At 43.8% G+C, this 18,643-nt stretch overlaps 2 protein-coding genes across 2 annotated transcripts; one reads left to right on the top strand and one right to left on the bottom strand.

The window, feature by feature from the left end:
* The first annotated feature begins 557 nt into the window (after positions 1 to 557).
* Positions 558 to 8,961, top strand: ANKS4B (ankyrin repeat and sterile alpha motif domain containing 4B). Its single transcript, XM_005487341.4, has 2 exons — positions 558 to 1,143; positions 4,552 to 8,961. The coding sequence occupies exons 1-2, from the start codon at positions 764 to 766 to the stop codon at positions 5,624 to 5,626; spliced, it is 1,455 nt and encodes a 484-aa protein (XP_005487398.2). The 5' UTR covers positions 558 to 763; the 3' UTR covers positions 5,627 to 8,961.
* Positions 7,460 to 18,546, bottom strand: CRYM (crystallin mu). Its single transcript, XM_074553320.1, has 8 exons — positions 17,849 to 18,546; positions 17,499 to 17,649; positions 16,399 to 16,461; positions 14,244 to 14,345; positions 13,247 to 13,430; positions 11,248 to 11,369; positions 10,305 to 10,389; positions 7,460 to 9,637 (listed from the first exon to the last, which is right to left on the bottom strand). Exons 1-8 carry the CDS (start codon positions 18,529 to 18,531, stop codon positions 9,573 to 9,575), a joined length of 1,455 nt encoding a protein of 484 aa, XP_074409421.1. The 5' UTR covers positions 18,532 to 18,546; the 3' UTR covers positions 7,460 to 9,572.
* Between the last annotated feature and the right edge of the window lie 97 nt (positions 18,547 to 18,643).

Here is an 18,643-nt window from a genome sequence, read left to right as displayed (position 1 = left end):
TCTTACCAACTTCTCAGCTGCTGTCTGAAAACTGGCTTTTTATATGGCTTGCTCTTAGTAATTCTTTTGAACTTTAAGTTAGAATTAGTCTAATTCAATAAGTTTCTGGTTGTAGAGGTAGCCCTTAATGCCACTGAACTCAGGGGAAGTGACTTCTAAATCAAGAAATCTTTATTCATGGTGGGGAATGGACCATCTATTCCCAGGCAAGGACCACAGTGCCCAGCTGGGGCAGTGGGTGCAGACCCATCATGTTTCCTTTTCTGGAATTCCTTGTGGTATCCTGAGGAAATCCTGCACAATTCTGTGTCTAAACAGAGATTACAATACCTGTCAGAAGAGTTTTATATTTGCCAATTTCCGGAAGATCTCCTGATGAAATGCAACTCACACAGCTGTGGTTTTGCCAGCTGTGACTTGCAGACCTGTTGGGGGTTTTATCCAGACATCACCCTGTGCATCATTTCCATTCTGGGTACACAAAATGGTTCCATGGAAGTGCCTGCTTTGGCAGGAGAGGGACTTGTTTTCAGCTACAGCATCCCAGTAAAAGATGGGTACAAATGGCTTCACCAGGAGAGGTAACTGCTCCTGCTTTCCTCCCATCAAACTCAGGGATACTTTATTCCTTGGGGTGAGACCTGGTCACACTGACAGTCATGGCCTTTAGAAGGTTATTTTGGAAGTCCTTTTGCAATTCCCACAGAACAGTCAGGCAAAAACACTGAGAAGATGCCTGGATCCCCTCTCTAAGGAGTCAATTATGCAACAAACTGAACACGGCAGAGTCACCTTCCAGGAAATGAAAGCATTCCCCACCCACAGCTCCAGACAAAGAGCCTGCAAGGATGAACTTTGCCTCCCCATTCCCCTCCTCACAGGGATGTCTCAGCTTGTAATCATTAATGAGCTCTCATGTGATGGAAGAGTGACTGTGCAGCCTGGAGATCACTCAGAGCTGCTTTGGGAGCTGCTGAAAATGTCGAGCAGGTACCACAAAGCGGCGGCCGACGGCAACGTGGACCTGCTGAAAGAGGCCACCAAGAAAGATCTCAACACTTCAGATGAAGATGGGATGACTCCCACCCTCCTGGCAGCCTACCACGGGTACCTGGAAGCTCTGGAAGTCATTTGCAGGAGGGGGTAAGTTCAGCCAGCCTCAAAACTGCAATTCCTGCCTCGTGTTTCTAAGGCCCCGGTGACCTCTGGCCCAAAAGGCCGAAAGTCACAGGAATTCCTTTAAGGCATTGCCAAGAACTGTTTCTTTACTGGCTGTGGTTTAGGTCCAGAGCCTGCAGGGAGATCTCTGTTGTTTCTCAGACAGGGGGTGAGGAGCCCTTCAGGTGTCAGTGAAAGCAAATCAGCATCCACAGGAGCACAGTGGGTCCTGCAGGGCCCTGGCACCTTTCCTTCCTCACTGCAAAAGGCTGCCAACAGCCTTTGAGGATATCTTGAGACAGGTTTCATAGAGAAATCCCTAATCTGAAACAATTTCAGCAAAAAGATATCTCCCATTTGCTTCCAAAGTGCAGTTAGTAGGCACTTGTGAAGATTTAATGCTGTCCAGAGGTGAGTCACAACAGACAGCCTCGAGGCAGTAACATCTAAAATGGTTATTTCTGTTCTTTTTTAACAACCACCATCAGGTTAAAATGGAGAATACTGATTCTGAAGCTGTGATAGGACCCTTGTAAACTATTAAAGAAAAAAAAGAAAAAATGAAAGGAAGGTTTTCTACAGGTTTATTTTCTAGTAATAAAATGTCTGAATCATTTAAATGTCTTACATGGTTAGAATGTATTATTGAAGTGGTAATTAGCTCTCCACCATCAGTACTCTATTGCTCAGAGCCTACCTTTTAAGCTGTGGTTCTGTAATAACATCTAATTAAAGAAAATCTGCTCTTGTGTAGAGATAGAGTTAATAAAATGTTCTTTTCCATAACAGTGAACAGATTGTAGGGAACAGCTGAATAACTATTTGGATGCATCTGAGTTTTCTTTTATTAAAAATTGAGTTGAAAATTATTTTTTTTTCATAGATTTTGCTTTATAGCTCATTGGGCTCAGGTGTGGCTGTGGTATCACAATGAAAAAGACCTTTGGACTGCATGATTGTTGCTGTGTCCTCAGGAGAGGCAAAAATAGATTGACATGTTTTCAACTTGTGCAATTAAGGCAGCTCCCAGGAAATACCTGTCAATAATGTTCGTCCCTGAACACCTGCAAGCCAGAACAACTAGATAAGGAACAAATAGAAGAATTTTTTTTTTTTTTCAAAGTTTGAGTGAAAAATATATCTCCTCCCACATAAACGGAAAGAAATCACAGCAGATAACACAAAGATCAAAATTTCTGTATATTTGTTATTTTGTGTATTTCTAAGTCTTTTTCTTGGTAGAGGACAGCTTTGAAACAGTATCGCCTCAAAATCTTCAAACATATGTGTTTACCTCTATCTTAATCTAAGATTTCTTGACACAATCAGGAAGATGTGTCTGTCAGAGGTATGGCTGCATTCTCAATGTGTTTTTGAGGAGAAGCTGAGTTTTAGAAGATGTTTGAGCTGTTCTTCAGTCAGTTAATGTTTTCTTGTGAGAAAGTATTTTAATTATTTTTAACAAATTCATCCTTTCCTTGAAGAGGTTTCCTGAAAGAGGCTCTGAGGTCCAGGGCAATTTTCTTTAGAGTGGTTACAGATTTTAGGACTCTCAAGCTTTAGCCCTTGGAAATTTAGCAATAAACCCTTTTCATCTTGAAATAATTTATCTTCCCAGGCATCAGGAAACATTTTCTCTGCTTGCCTTGCAGGTACATGAATAAAGGCAAGACCAAATAGCAGAATCTGCTTTGCTTTGTGTGAGCCTTTTCCTTGGGCAAGCAGGGAGCATGAGAAGCCAGAGTAGATGTCAAACCTTGTGCAAAGTCCCCCTGAGCTGGGAGCAGCCCCTGGAGTTTGTCAATTGTTTGAGGCTCAAAGGCTGGCAGGTTCCAGGGGCAGCAGAGACCACAACCAGCTCTGAAGGGGATGGAGGACCCGGCCCTCCCCAGCTCAGGGTGCCCAGGCAGATCACAAATGTGGGAACTGAGGAGCCCAGCACGCCCAGCCACAGCCAGGCAGCTCCCCAGGGCACAGCCAAAAAGCAGAAATATGAACACATGGCTGCCACATGGCTGAGTGGAGAAACTCTGATCCTCAGCTGCCACCTCCTCGTGGCCAAGCCTGGACAAAGCTGGCTCTGCTGGACCCCTGAGCTCAGCCCTGCCTGGGGCAGCTCAGGCTGAAGGCTGTGCCCAGATCTGACCCCCAGCAAACCTGGCAGTGCTTTGCTGCAGAGCCCCAAAGGCAGAGGTGATGCCTGGAGGACATTTTGGGACAGGATGTACCATGTGTTTCATAGTACAGCTCCGAGTCATTGAAATGCTTCATCTCCCAAGAGCAGAAATTCTTGAACTCCCAAGAGTAGAAATTCTCCTTGCAAATTTGGTCCCTGGCTCTGAAGTCAACAAAGATTTTGGGCTTCTGTGGCCACCCCATTGTTTGGTCACAAGAGGACACAAAGGTCACCTTGCCAAATGTGTATCTAAATATTCAAGGTCTGCAAGCAGTAGTTCAGTGTGAAGTCGGTGCAAGAGTTAAACATCAAGCAATCCTTTTCACTGGCTTTAAATTCAATTGAAAAATGTGGCATTTTATTTTCAAATGAACTTCTGCCTTTCAAACCACCATGAGTAAAAGCAGCTTACAGAGAACAAAGGAGTTGACAAACAATGGCATCTATCTGGGCTTAAACTAATACCAGTGGAGACAAATGGGTAATCGGGGCTTTACTCTTACCTATTACCTACATAAAAAGTTACTGTAGGAGCTCATTAAATGTATATCACTGTGGCCAGTGAGGAAACCTTCTAATATTGCCCTCCATTTGACATGCAAAAGGAAAAAAATCAATCCATGGAAATGTTCTTGAAACAATTTTGCCAGTAATTCCAGTGAGAATAAGTTGAAGCCTGAGCCCACTTTTGGTTGCCAGACCCTGGGATGACAAAGGGAATGCCCTGGCTCCCTTATGGGGAGATGCAGTCACAGACCCCTGGGAGCTCGTGGAACTCTCAGGGCAGGAATGAGAGCTCATGACACACGCAGAGTCACACTCAGGGCAGGAATGAGAGCTCATGGCACATTCAGGGCAGAATTAGAGCTCATGGCACACACACAGAAACACTCAGGGAAGGAATGAGAGCTCATACCACACACAGAACCACACTCAGGACAGGAATGAGAGCTCATGGCACACACAGAGACACACTCAAGGCAGAATTAGAGCTCATGACACACACAGCCACACTCAGGGCAGAAATTAGAGCTCATGGCACACACACAGATCCACACTCAGGGCTTGTGCCAGTGGGTGCAGCCCTGTTCTAGCAGCTGGGGCCAAGCTGAGCCATTGTCCCCGGGCTGTTCTCCTCAGAGCGGAGCACAGTGACACGTTTGGTGTCAGAGCTCAGTGTGGGTACCCAGCTCACTGTGCGCTGTTTTCCCTGGCAGGGGCGACCCTGACAAGTGTGACATCTGGGGGAACACGCCCCTGCACCACGCTGCCTGCAATGGCCACATCCCCTGCGTCTCCTTTCTGGTGAACTTCGGGGCCAACATCTTTGCTCTGGACAACGACCTGCGCACCCCGCTGGAGGCAGCGGCCAGCAGGGACCGCAGGGAGTGTGTGCAGATCCTGGACAAGGCTGCCACCGAGCAGAACCTGCTGAACCCAAAGAAGGTCTCCAAACAAAAGGCACAGGCCCAGAGGAACGTGGAGAGACAAATCAAGGAGTGTGAGAAGCGCCAGGAGAAACACCAGCAGGAAATGAACAGGAATTATATTAAAGAAAAGGTTGGCACGGTGAATTCTTCCAAAGGAACGCACTCCAGGGTAAAGCTGCCTGGGCTATTTACTTCAACTGCCACAAGTACTTTAACCAAAAACCTGAAAGATACCTTGAAACTCAAGACAAAAAAGACAACTGACAGCACAAGAAGGCAGGAAACACAAAGGAATGACCAAGAGGATGATATGGGTAGGAAAAGTGTGATGCATTTGTTTGATGAGAAAGAGGAGGATGAATTACTGAATGACCTTGGAGAGAAAAACCTTGCTGATAATGATAGTCAGCTCTCCATTTTTCAGCGGCCAGGTCTTGGCAAGATTGTGTTTGGAAGGAATTTGGCTGCAGAGGTAAATCCTGAAACTGCGTTTTCTGAGAAAGAAGGTATAAGAGATACAATAGCCAGTGAGCTCTTTCAGTATGAAAATACTGAGAATGGCAGGGAAGGTGATGCTGAAAACAGTGCTGATGTCCCTTGGAATGAGGAAGAAGTGGTTTGGGATGATGAGGAAACAGAGAATACACCCCTTGAGGTATTTCTGGCATCACAGATGTTGGATGAGTTTCTTCCAGTCTTCATGAGGGAAAAAATTGATTTAGATGCCCTGATGCTATGTTCTGATGAAGATCTACAGAGTATTCAGATGGAGCTTGGGCCAAGAAAGAAAGTCCTGAATGCTGTGAATAAAAGAAAACAGGCACTCGAGAACCCTGGAAAAACTGTAGATACTTGCTTATAAATTATCATATCTGTTGTTGTTACCTACTGATTCATTACCTTTCCCTTTTTCCAGTGTTCAACTATTTTCAGAAGTCTGCTAAAGCAAAAGGCAGAGAGGTTACCAATTGCTTTGGGAAGCACAGCAGGGATAACATTTTTTCTCTCTGGATGAGTAGTTCTGGTGAACAGCAATATTAAGTATATTCTGCCAAAAAGTAAGAATGTGAAGTTAAAAACCAAAAAGCTTTTTCTCCCTGATCTGTTTATGTGGATTGGATTTCTTTCGGTCCAGATAATTTCAAATACCAGTGAAGGCCAGGCCTGCTGCATTCCTTAATAAAGCCCTTCCTTTCTTCTCCAAAACCACAATGCAAAGAGCATTCTCAGAGCCTGAGAGCTTTGAGTTTTCTCCATTTGCTTCTGAAGGACCAGTAAAACCTCTCTTCCTAGTACTGGTGTATGTTAGGAAAGGAATCTGAATCTTGATTTTAGCTCTGGTTTATTGACTCTAATCACCTCTGAATTAATGTAAATAAGACTAATTCACTGTAAGTTTCATATATTTGTCAGTAAAGTTTTTACTTCTGTATTGACAATAATTTAAAAATACACGAAGTAGCTTCCCGAGAGATGTTCAGCGTGAGTTGAATATTCCTTTCTTGTCTCATTAGACTGGATCCAATTGCCAGCACCCATCATGTCCTAAATGTCATCGAGGCTGCAATACTTTTAACTGCAAGAAACTGAGGTTTAACTTCCAAAATCTTGGATCTATTTTGGTATATCCCCAGCTTGGTTCCTATAGGCTGCATTTTCCATGCAAAGTCCCAGAAATGAGGATTCGTATCCCACACCATTTTCCGTGGGTTGTTGTCAGCCTTAGCTTGAGAGCTGTGTATCGCACACAGCTCATAAAAATAAAAAAAGAAAATGAGCTGTGCTGCTGTGGAAGCTCCTGCTCTTCCCACTCTATCTGGAGGCATTCACAGCAGGGGTCCCCAGTTCCCCTGGGAAGCCAGCACTATCAGATATAAATTAAGCACTCCTGTTGAGCTTTGTGAATCTAATAAAGTGCTTTTAGCAGCCATGCTCTGGCTAAGATCACAGATTTTGCATGCACATTCATTAGCAGAACATTTATCTTTAAAGCTCTTTTTATATCTTTCCATTAGCCAGCTATGATTTTTTCCTTAGGGCTCTGCTGCATTTGTGGATGCTAATCCTGGTTAATGATCTGTTTTTTTCATGTTTCTTCTTTCCACTTCATTTTGTGACTGTGATTTGTATATTACATCTTTTATTGGATGGACTTTATACTGCTTTCTTCCCTGCTTGGATTCCTGCACACAGCAGGTTGATATGTTCTTATACTAAGCAATCACATCAAAGTCCTGTTCTGTGCAACCTTCCATGATTGGTTTTTCCACTCATGTGCTTTGCTGTTTTCAGATTTTACCAACCCCTTTGCTTCCTTTAGAGTTTGGGAGCACTGGAAGCCCAGCTGTGACTCCTTTCAGTTCAGCTGGAGAGATTTTATGTGCCACATGTGCAATCCTAGAGCAGAACCCAAACCCAAACCATAAAACCAGGCAATCTCACACAAGCACAGCCCAAGTACAAGGTTCTCCTTCTTAAGGATTTAATACTCCGCACTGAACAGACATTCAGAAAATGTGCAGCATAGGACAACTGAAAATCTGAGTATCACAGAGGAACAGAGAACTCCCTATTTCTTCCATTTGCATTCAGTGATCACATTTATTGAGAGAGCAGTCACTGCAACAACTTCAATACTTTCTTTCTTGTCAACAAATAAATCAACCACAAACTACAAAAGAAATGGACAACAAAATGAATGTCAAAGACAAACAGCAGTATCTATTTAATTTTAATATAAATGCAAGTTACACAATTTCATGATCCATTAGTTTGTAAGAGAAGGAAACATAGAAATTGATGCGAATATTTCCCCTCAGAAAATCTAAAGGTGGCATCCAAGCAATTCCCATTGTAGCTGAACGTCATGACATCAGAGGTACAACACTGAAGCCAGGCTCTCAAAATCTCTCACTGCCAATGAAGCTGAGAACAATGTGGGTTTTCAGAACCAGGTCTTTGGACTGGCTCCATTTATTTTTTAAAGTCCATAGTCTGTAGGGGAGTACATGTGAAAATAAACTGGACTTACCTTCTTCCCAAACACTACATCTCACTTCAAATTTCAAACCTGGTATAACACTGGTCCAGAACAGGCATAATACTGTTATAATTATTAATTGCAAGTTTCTGTGGAGTCATTGAATAATGGAGCATCATCTGCTTTCATGTTTACCTCAGGTTAGTGAATGAATGAACCAAGAAACTAAGTCAACAAAAGCTTCTGAACACTTCAGAAATGACAGAGAAGAAACAAGACATGTAAAAACAGAATGGTAATTTTGCTGCAGTTAAAACACAGAAGCTCACAGAGAAATTTCTGTTGTTTTTTTTTCTGATGGAATAAACAGGATCAGTGGAATTCAGTTTGGATCCACACCAAACATCCTTCAGGCCAATCAGTGGTCTGGTACCTTTCTATGCTACCTCTGCCACTGTACTTTTTCCAACTAGCTTACACCAGGCTTACAACTGGGAGTATTATTTACATCACACCTGCACTGTACTCATTAACCTCTTCTACACCTACCTATGCATCCTCCAGGGCTTTAATGCCAGCTGCTCCTGACCCTCCTTCCTGTTGCTCTGCTCCATTCTACTGGTATGTTATAAAATGCCATCCTACTCTTCCACAGCAGGAAGAAACACTTAATAGCCTGCATGAAATAATGTGAAAATGGAAATAAAATTTCACAAGGCACAACTTGTGAGCCTGAGACAGGAATTTGTTTCCAGGGCAATAGCTGTTTTTCAGCAGATGCTCACTCTTTTGCAAGGCAGTTGCATAACAGAACAAAACTGGAACTTTTCCTTATGTGACTGGGCTCCTCTGCCAGGAAAGGATCATGAAAATTCCTGCCCCAGCTAATATCTGTGATAATAGAACAATTAGCAATTGAAGCATGGTACAGCCTAACTGAAAAGATTTGCCTGCATACTTGAAATCAGTTTGTGTGGTTCCAGCCTTCAAGAAGCTTAGCAAAACAACTCAGAGGCACCACAGATTAACAGCAAAATCTCCCTACAGAATTGAGATAAAAGTTAAATCAGAACACATATTAGTCCTCACATTCTGTGTGACTCCTTGCAATGTGAAAATGGCAATATCCAGTGAGGCAGGTACTAAGGGAGGTACTAAGGAGAAACCCAGCTGGAGGGAGGTATTATTTGATTACATAAACCCCCACTCAGAACTGTGCCCTTAGTGAAAAACCACAGATGGCAAAAGAAGGTGGATTGCAAGGGCTGAAAAAAATGGTGACTTCCAGTGAGCTGGAAGGGAAGGTGTGTCCAGGGGCCAGAGGAGGGCTGTGTGCCTTGGAGCCTGAAGACAAAGTCACTGTCACTGGAGCACTGAAACCCACAGCTGCATCTAAAGTACCCTCACAGGTAAATATGATGCCAGAGCCCATTCTACAAACTGTTCTATTTTACACCAGAATGAATAATACCTCTAAAAACCACGAAATCTACACACAGGCTTCTGCTACATAAATAATTAGAGAGGAAAGGCATTGATTCCAGAATTATACCAAAATATGGAAAGATAGCCTTGTTAGTATCACTGCAAGCATCTAATACTTGCTGTTACAAAAGAGAGACATTTATTGACAATACTGCAAGTATCCAATACTTGAAATTAGAAGACTTCAGAAATTAGTCTATTGCTGAAATTTTACTTTTCCTTCTTGAGTGTTCTAGAAGGGCCGCATGTAGATAGGATTGGTGCCTTTCTTGTTAGCACAGGATTCAGGAAAACTAAGTGCAAATGATTTTCTTGGCCTCACTGGAATTGTAGTCTTCTCTCTTTAGTTACCAGCTGACCAGGCATCATAAACAAATTTTGCAGCTACTGTGTCTTCAACTGCCATCCCTGAAAAAGAATTGAAGTTACCTTCAAACAGCTATTCAGCTGTACAAATAATTTTGCTTCAGAAGGGAACAGGAAGACTCAGGAGATGATCTAACTGGAGAGGAACAGGAATTACTTCCCATCCCAAACACTTACAGTGTGACATTCAAAGTCCACAGCCATCATGCAGTGTTGGGTGTGCTGTAAGAAGTTAATGTAACAGCAGGAATCTAATTTTCAGTGTTCATATCACAACTGGGCCCTTTTGGAGATGTCATGTAGCTCAGAGCATGGCAATTCATGCCCAGTGGCACCCTTTCCCCAAGGCCAGCCCCACAGGACAGTGTGACATTGTCCCAGGTCAGACAGACCCCACGGTGGAACAGCGGGGCAGTCGGGCTGTGCTCTGTTAATAAATGCTGCACTCATGTCTTCAACAACTGTGAAATGGAAAATGGACTGGTATTGTTTGCCTGCTTTCCTATCACTTTTCATTACATCAATCCTGCTAGATAAACAAGAAGGGAAATAAAAAGGGAAAATGCAAATCAGAGTCTACTTTCTTGTGGACAGTGCAGTGCCACAGTGGTTCTGGAGATGATCAGCAGCTTTCCCACGCATGGGGGACCTAACGAAGAACAAGGCATTGTTTTCTGTCAGACTTGGGCACAGGAGGGGCTGTTCTTACCCAATGATTTAAACACTGTTGTTTTCTCAGGCAGGGCTGGTTTTGTACCCTTCAAAACCTCCCCCAGCTCAGCAAAAATCTCCGCCTGTGAAAAAAAATACATATTTATACAAAAACATAATACCCACACATACATTAAGAGGAAAAAAAAACCTTTTCTTCTGAATGACTTCAAAAGAAAGAACTCCTCCAGTGCTGTATCCCAAAACTGATTACTTTCCATGGTGAAGCAGATCAACATTCAGACAAATTATATAGAAACTGGACAGAAATCAGAGGAGCAGAATGGTTTTCAAAGAAAAACAGCTGGCAGACTTTCCTCAGTAAGTTTTTTTACAGAGGATAGCTTGTTACTTGTCCAACAAAACACATGGGATTCCACACACATTACCATATCTGGAGCTCTTATGTTAAACCTCAAAAGTGTAAATCATATTTATTCGGCAGACACATTAAAAGAGAAAAAGAAAACTCCACTGAAGCTCAAAGAATCCCTGCTGGCAAATCTGTGCAGATCATTGTCTGCTTGGCTTGTGTGGTCCATTCTTTGAGCTGGTCCATTCAGTGTCAATCACACTGAAGCCTCAGGGGAAGAAAGTTACAGGTTTTAATAAACAGATTTGAAGAATATTTATGATGACCAAACACTCCAGGAAATGTAAGTCTTTCAACAACAATACATTGTTACCATCAAAAGCCAGTGCTGAAAACATGCTACTGTAATATGGTGTCATATAATGGCAGATACAGAGGTTGCATGGTTTGGTCACAGACAGAGCAATTGCAGTTTTAAACCAGTTTATCCTTCAACCCCTGCCTGGAAAGCATCAACAATTACATTTTGATGCCCTAAAGGTTTCAGTGCAGGTCATCATCAATACCAACTCATTTCAAATGCAAGCCAATTGCCACAAAAATAAAACTCTGTTTCAGAAAGCCTTACCCCTGATAAAATAACATCTCCTGATTCTGTAAGAGCAGCATCTCTGGAATCCACAAACAGAACAGAATTCTTCATCAGCTCATCATCCAGTTCTCTCCAGTCTGGTCTGCTTGCTCCAACAGCTAAAGCAACAAAACTGATGAACTTGGGAGCAATGTTTAAAACAAATTCCAACCGCATTTTGTTCAAAAGACACGTGTGAAGTAACAATCAACATTATTATGGAAATTTAATGTACAAAAATTCCAGTGTTAGCCTTGGACAAATACTGATTGATAGGACAACAAAAAAAACCCCATTCAAGATTTGATATGTCAGTAAAACAGCTTTGTCAGAAGAGTCTGAGTAGCTGAGGCAAAAGAAAATCCTCTCCCTTTGTCTGTTACCTTTTATACCATTGTTTTCATCAGATCATTACCAAAGGAATTTTTCACACCTTAATTAGATTATCACTTACCCAGAGAAACTGAAAACAAATCATGGAGCTTAATTTTTTTTACACAGCACCAAGATCATCATCAACTTGTTTTGGGATTAAAAAACAAGCAAACAAGAAACCAAACAAAAGCTAAAAGGACTACCCAATTATACTGTATTCAGATATTTTTTACACACCCAGCTGTTAAAGAACAATAAATTTGCATTTGCCACATTTGCATTTGTTGCTCAAATGCCTCTCCAAACAGTACAAATGCTTCAATGAAGGGTAAAAAAAGGCAAGGAAAGGAGAGAGCTCTTTGTGTCTGTGTTGCCCCAGTGACTGTGGACCTTAATTGATTTTGTTCTATTTCTGACTTCCATGCAATGACACAACACAGACAGCAACTTTCAATGACAAAGGACTAAATCGAGTTTGAAAAAATTGGTAGGAAGCTGCTGGAATGTGGGACCTTTCTTTAAATTGCTCCCTTTGAGAACTTGCTTTTGTCTTATTACCAGGCTGTCTGGAAAGTGCACAAGGTCATCTGAAAAAGACCCACAATTAATGAAAATAAACAGAGGCACATCCAGAAACTCCAAACAATAGTGTGGCAACATCATTACAAGGCAGGCAACAAAAAAAGCACCACTCCAAACCTCACTATAATTAGAGGTTAAATTATGATGTTCTTAACTCAGTTACTGCATCTTCATAACTCAAGTAAAAAAGTAAATTGGTGTGATCAGCTCCAAAAGAAACAAATAGAGGAGATTACAAAATTGGTGGAAGAAAAGATGATACCACAAGGGCAATGTAACAATGAGCAGTAACTACTTAGAAATAAGAACATTTGTATAGGTTACCTAAATAGAGAGGAAGGTGAAAATAATGACAACATGAGAACAAAGATGATGCGCCACTGTCATATTTTCTGGAAAAATCCCCTTGCCCAGGATTCTTCTCCTGGGAAGCTGAGAAGCCTCAGAGAAAAAGGAAAACAATATTATCTCATTTGTTTCTCCTGTGTTTTGCTGCTTTGGAATGTGGTTTGGACACTGTTGACCAACAGGTGATTTTTTCACTGGTTTCATGTGAATTGTTTTAACTTAATGGCCAATCACTGTCCAGCTGTGTCAGACTCTGAGGAGAGAGTCACAACTTTTTCATTAGTATCTTTTAGCCTTCTGCAAGTATCCTTTCTCTACTCTTTAGTATAGTTTAGTATTCTTTAGCATAGCATTCTTTTATATAACATAGATCATAAAATAATATATTAGCCTTCTAAGAACATGGAGTCAGATTCATCATTTCCTCCTCCATCTGGGGAACCCCGAAAATGCCACAATGATGCACCACTAAGAGAAAAGAGTACATGGGAATAGAGCAAATCCCATGCTCTAGCAAAAATGGATTATGCAGGCATTCTGACTCCAGGAGGACAGGGCTGGGAAAAGGGGTCCTCAGTAAGGTGGAAAAGTCAAAATGTAAAGAACTCCACAGAGCATGGAGAACTGCTTCTCAACAGATGGCGATGCTAAACAAAGTGCTAATAAACACCTGCTGCACACAAGAACCTACCATTGATGTGGGCACCTGGCTTCACCCAGTCCCCGAAGAGGATGGGAGCCGTTGCCATGGTGACTGTCACGATGACATCGGCCCCTGTCACCGCCTCCTGGGCGGAGGCGCAGACCCGCACGGGGCCGCGGGCAGCGCTGGCGAACTGCACTGCCCTGTCCTTGGTGCGATTCCAGATCCGCACCTCGGGGGGAACAACAAAACACGCACAGGTCAACATGGAGAACTTCTCCTTGCTGAGACAGAACATTTCATTTCAGTTCTCAGTAGATAGTTAAACATCTCCTAAAGGCTGGAGTTTTTTTCCCCCCTTTAATGTTATCATACAAGTGAGTGTTCAGCTACATTTGAATGTCTGTGATGCTAGAATAACATCTCCTTGAAGAGGAGATTATTCTTATAAAATGCAAATATTTCTGAAAAATACATTTAAAGGAAAGTCATAAAAAACTTATCCAAGTATGGCAAATACAGTAGGATCTTCTCAGACAAAAAGCTATCTGAAACAACTTTGATTCCAACATTTTTTCTTTTTAAATACCAACACTTGAGCAAGAAATTCTTGCTGCTCTGACTCTTCTCAGGTTCCATAGAAACAGAACCAAAATGTGGTAATCTTAACTTTTATGGTGGATTGACCATGGCTGGATACCAGGTGCCCACAAAACTGTTCCATCACTCCCCTCCCCAGCAGCACAGGGAGAGGGAAGAGAAAATAAGATGGAAATATTAGTGGGTCAAGATAAAGGCAGTTTATTAAAACAGAAACAAATGTTGCAGAGACAGCCTTGATGCTGCATGAGCACTGCTCAGAAGCAGCCAAAACACTGGGGTGTTATCAGAGCCCTGGAGTATCAGTGCACAGCACTGTGAGGGCTCCCCTGGGAACAGGAGCTCCATCCCAGCCTGAGCTGATACAACTTCACTGGCTGTACTTTCTTTACAATGAATTCTGCTAGAGAAAAATAAATGTATCTTCTTGAGAAGTGTCTGTTACCTCTTTAAATGTGAACAGTTCTGTGAAGATATCATAATGGCTGTATGCTTGAACACCAGCTCCCAAAATGCACAGCACTTCTGCAAAAGGTGGCATCAACAACTGAACAGGATCACAAATACAAAAAAAATCAAAAGAGAATATGTAAGAATAATATATTAACAGGCATTACAAATATATTTCAAAATACTACAAAAGTATTGTTAGTCCTTTTAAACAGCAGAAAAGTATATAAACAAGTATTCAACAATCACTATATATATTGTGCCTTTCTTTTAATGCACAAGCAAGCATCAGTAGCACCAAAGCACATCTTGGCTTAATTCCAGCATTGAATTGTCTGACTTGAAATTCAGATTTAAGATGCAACAGCATGAACAGCAAGTTCTGGGGCCTCTGCACACTCCAATATTAACACACCCATGTGGCTGATTAAGTGTAAAACGCCATTGCTGGTGTTCTGCACTGGCTGAAAGCAGGGTCAGAACCCCAAAAACCATCAGGACTGAGAGTGGCAGCTGCACAGGTAAACTGGCCCTGGCAGCCCCACACCAATCCACCTCTTTGCATTTACTGGAGCCATAAATCCCACCACAAGCATATCCTGGCACTGCAAGAGCCATAATACAGAGACATGGTAAAAGTAGGGATGGTTCTGAGGAACCAATAATAAAATTCAGTTCCACAATTGTTTTTGGCTCTCTGTTTTAGTTCTTGTCTGTGATTCACCAGTACTTGGCAAAGAGGAAGACAGAGCTGCTGGAGCCCAGCCCTAACTATCCTTGTGTCTTGTTTATGCATTTGCTGTGGCCACTCACTCGTGCCTAAAAAGCTTTAGAATTGTCCAGGCTCTCAAGGTTTATTCTGCTGCTAACAAATGGAGAAAAATCTCATTGATGCCATTTCCCAGTAGTAAGAATTTGTTTTAATGTGCCTTTTAAAGGCTGTGAAGCCCTGATTTCAAAGGTCCTTTGCGTAAGAGGGGTCTGTGAAAAGCAAATGCCATAAAAACAAGATGACAAATATGAGCTAAACTCAAACACTCCTGACAATTTCCAAAAGAACACATGACAATGAAGGATCTGATCTTGAAGTACCTTCAGCAGCCAAGCTCCTTTGAAGACAGCATGGACTGCATAAAAACCATAGAACTGACCAAATACAGAATGGCCAAAATGAATGAGGTCCTGTAACCTCCTGTCCAAAGAGTTCATTGTAAATCATTCTGTCCTTTGGTTCAGGAGAAGCTCCTGGGGACAGGTCCTTCACTCAGTTTTATGCCAGTGTAGCTCCACTGCCATGGATAGAGTCACCCTGGCATGAACTGCCCCTCACAAAACAGTGAGATCAGCCTTCATTCTGATGCAAAGCTGAGGAGTGACAAACAACACTATTTTTCAGCTCTGGCCCTCTTATTGCCTCAGCCTTTGAGGTGAAAGCTCAAACCCTGCTGTGCAATGCATGGCCATTTGCTCTCTTCCTGATGTTAGCAGCCCAACCAAAAATAGCATTTAAAAAAGAAACCCAACACAAAAATTTCCAGCTGAAATTGCAGTGATTTAAAGCAATGCACAGTCAGATACACCTCACCTGTCTTTAGACACTGAAATTTATGGCCATGGTCAGGGACAGGCATCTGGACACCTTCCAGTGACAACAGAGACACTGACAGACAGACAAACACCTCTGGACAAGTTATCCATCTATACTGGGCATCATCTATCTTAAAAGAAATGGAAATGTGCTTTTCCCCTCTTTTTACAGGTCCAGTGCCACCCACCTGTCCTGTCCTGACAGCAGAAGGCATCTATCTAAATAAAATTCAATATCTCATCACAGCTACATCACTCAAAGCCATAAAGGGGCATGTTAAAACACAAACAAAAGAAAGAAATAACAGTGAAAGACAGCTCAGTGAATTCCTAGAAGAGGGTACACAGAAGCCACAAAAATATAGCTCAGGTTCCTTCTCCAATCACACACAAAGTGTAAAAGCCAGACATGACTGACTCAAAACAGTGAATTTAAGTTTTCCCTGAAAGTGCATATGTTATGATAAATCTAATTTCAAGCTGTATTGGATGAAAAGACATTTGCATAATTTGTTCTAGCTATTTTATAACTCCAATCCCCACTTAGAGAACAGAAGACACACCTTGGTAGCAATGGCAGAAACTGCAGCTGTTCGTTTTGCTGTGATGACACTGCCATCCATGACCTTTAAAAAATTCAAACAGACTGAAGTGAACACCGAAAAATCAATAAATACCAAACTCATCCAACTTGGGAATGATGTGATGTTACAGATATAAAAGATATACGCATGTAGAAGTCAGCAATTATTATCATAGCAACCACAAACCATACAAAGTCACATTTAAACTGGGCAGCTCCTCTGTTTATCCCAGTTCTTCCACATCATTCCATCAGCACAAAAGGAGTGAAAATGATCAGAGAAGAGCCACCTCTAACTCACCCAGCTCCTGAGGCACTGCCCTTCCCTGGCATACAGCACAGGGAACACATGGATGTGACTCCAATACCCTGTGCTCCAGGAAGAGCAGGGAGCAGAGCAGAGCAAGCCGGCAGTGATTCCCCATTCTGTCCTGGTCTGTACAGAGGGGCGACAGGGAACCATGGAATTCCTCAAATGTGCATCACACATGGGACACTCCTGCCTCAATGACCATTAGCTACTGCATACATATTAATTATGGGGCAAAAAACTCAAGGGGTTTGGTAGAAGAATCCAAGATAGTTTTCTTGACCGATTTTGTCCCTGATTAATAAATGATTAATGAATCATTTATTAATGATTAATAAATCATTATTACTAAATTGCAATGCAAATCATCACCATTCTTAGAAAAAAAATCGTAAATTCTTTAAATAAAGTAATCAGACTCTGAAGACTAGTCCCTGCAATGCAAATTGTAAATCTCTTTCAACTTGAGAGTTAAGATGGTTCAAGATCCGTTCTTTACCCAGTAAGGTGGGGGGGTATTTTTTCTTTAAAATGCAAGATAAACTCCTAATAATTTCTCTCTTCTGGTTACACTCTGAGCTATCAGATTTAAATCACAGACTTCAGTAAACAGCACAGAGAGTACAGTTTAACAGAAGCGAAATACAGACAGCTTTAAGCCAAATCCTGTTGGTAAATCCAGGCCAATTTACACCACCTCCAACTTCCAAAAAGCAGAAGTGAGAACGAACAGCATAAGCAGAGGAGAACGCAGGACACACGAGACTTACAGCTTTCAAAGTGCCATTGCTGGGGTCGAACAGGAGCACAGTCGCCTGGTGGGAAGGCACGGAGGAATCCTTCAGGTGCTCATAGAAAGTCACCAACTTGGTTGTCAGCGCATCGTCCGCAGCGCTGTACGCGGGCATAACTCCGAGGTACCTCGGGGGAGAATTTCCTGCGTTACTCGCGCACCGCTGTCACGGGAGCTCACGGACAGCGACCGTCACACCGCTACCGGCCGGTAACTCGGTACCGAGCGCCTTTTCTGATGCCCCAAACCCGCCCGGCCGGCCCCTGTCCCGCCGCCCGTCCGCCCCCCGTTGCCGCCGTCCCTCGGGCAGCCCCGCCGAGCCCTCACCCGCCGTGGCGGGGCACGGGCAGCACGGTGCGCACCGGCTGCACCACGCCGCCCGCCGCGCCCTCGGAGAAGTTGGCCAGGGCGGCCTCCAGCGCCGGCAGCAGGAGGCTGGCGCGGTGCAGGTGCTTCTCCACCTCCTCGGCGCCGATGAACACGGGAGGAGTGGAGCCCATGGCGTGAGCCGGGCGGACGGGACAGGACAGGATGGGATAGAATAGAATAGGGTAGGATGGGACGGGACGGGATGTCGGGAATCCGAGAGTGCGACACAGCACACCGCCCGCACGGCCGCTAAGAACTCGCCGGGGCGGCCCCGCTGCCGCCGGCCCCGCCGCGGAACCGCCCCGCGGAACGGAGCCGCCCGTCCCGGCTCCGCCTCCGCGCCCCACGCCCCTCACGGGCGCGGCGGACACCACGATGTCCGCGCTGAAATCCTGCTTGACTGTGGCTCCGGTGCCCTGGGCATTGCCGTACCCGTGGGCACCGCCGCTGTCCCGCCTCACCCAGGCGGCGCTCGGGGGGAAGGCGGCTGCGAACGCCACGGAATGGCCCTGACATAGACTGGGCACAGCCAGCCTGGGGTCCCGCGTCCTGAGGGACAGCCCGTACGACAGCCGCCAGCGGCACCCCGCGCCCCGAGGCATGGCCCCGAGGGTCATTCCGGGGCACATTCCCGGGCACATTCCCGAGGGACCGTCGCACCGGGACCCCGCGCGCCGCAGGGTGTCACGGCCCGCAGTGCCCGGGAGGGGGCGACACCCCCGCAGGTTCGCAGCCCCCGGTGCCCGCGCGGTG

Source organism: Zonotrichia albicollis, chromosome 16 (assembly GCF_047830755.1).
Source record: "Zonotrichia albicollis isolate bZonAlb1 chromosome 16, bZonAlb1.hap1, whole genome shotgun sequence".
Taxonomy (NCBI): domain Eukaryota; kingdom Metazoa; phylum Chordata; class Aves; order Passeriformes; family Passerellidae; genus Zonotrichia; species Zonotrichia albicollis.
The sequence above is the reverse complement of the archived record's forward strand: the minus strand, read 5'-3'. Positions and strand labels throughout refer to the sequence as shown.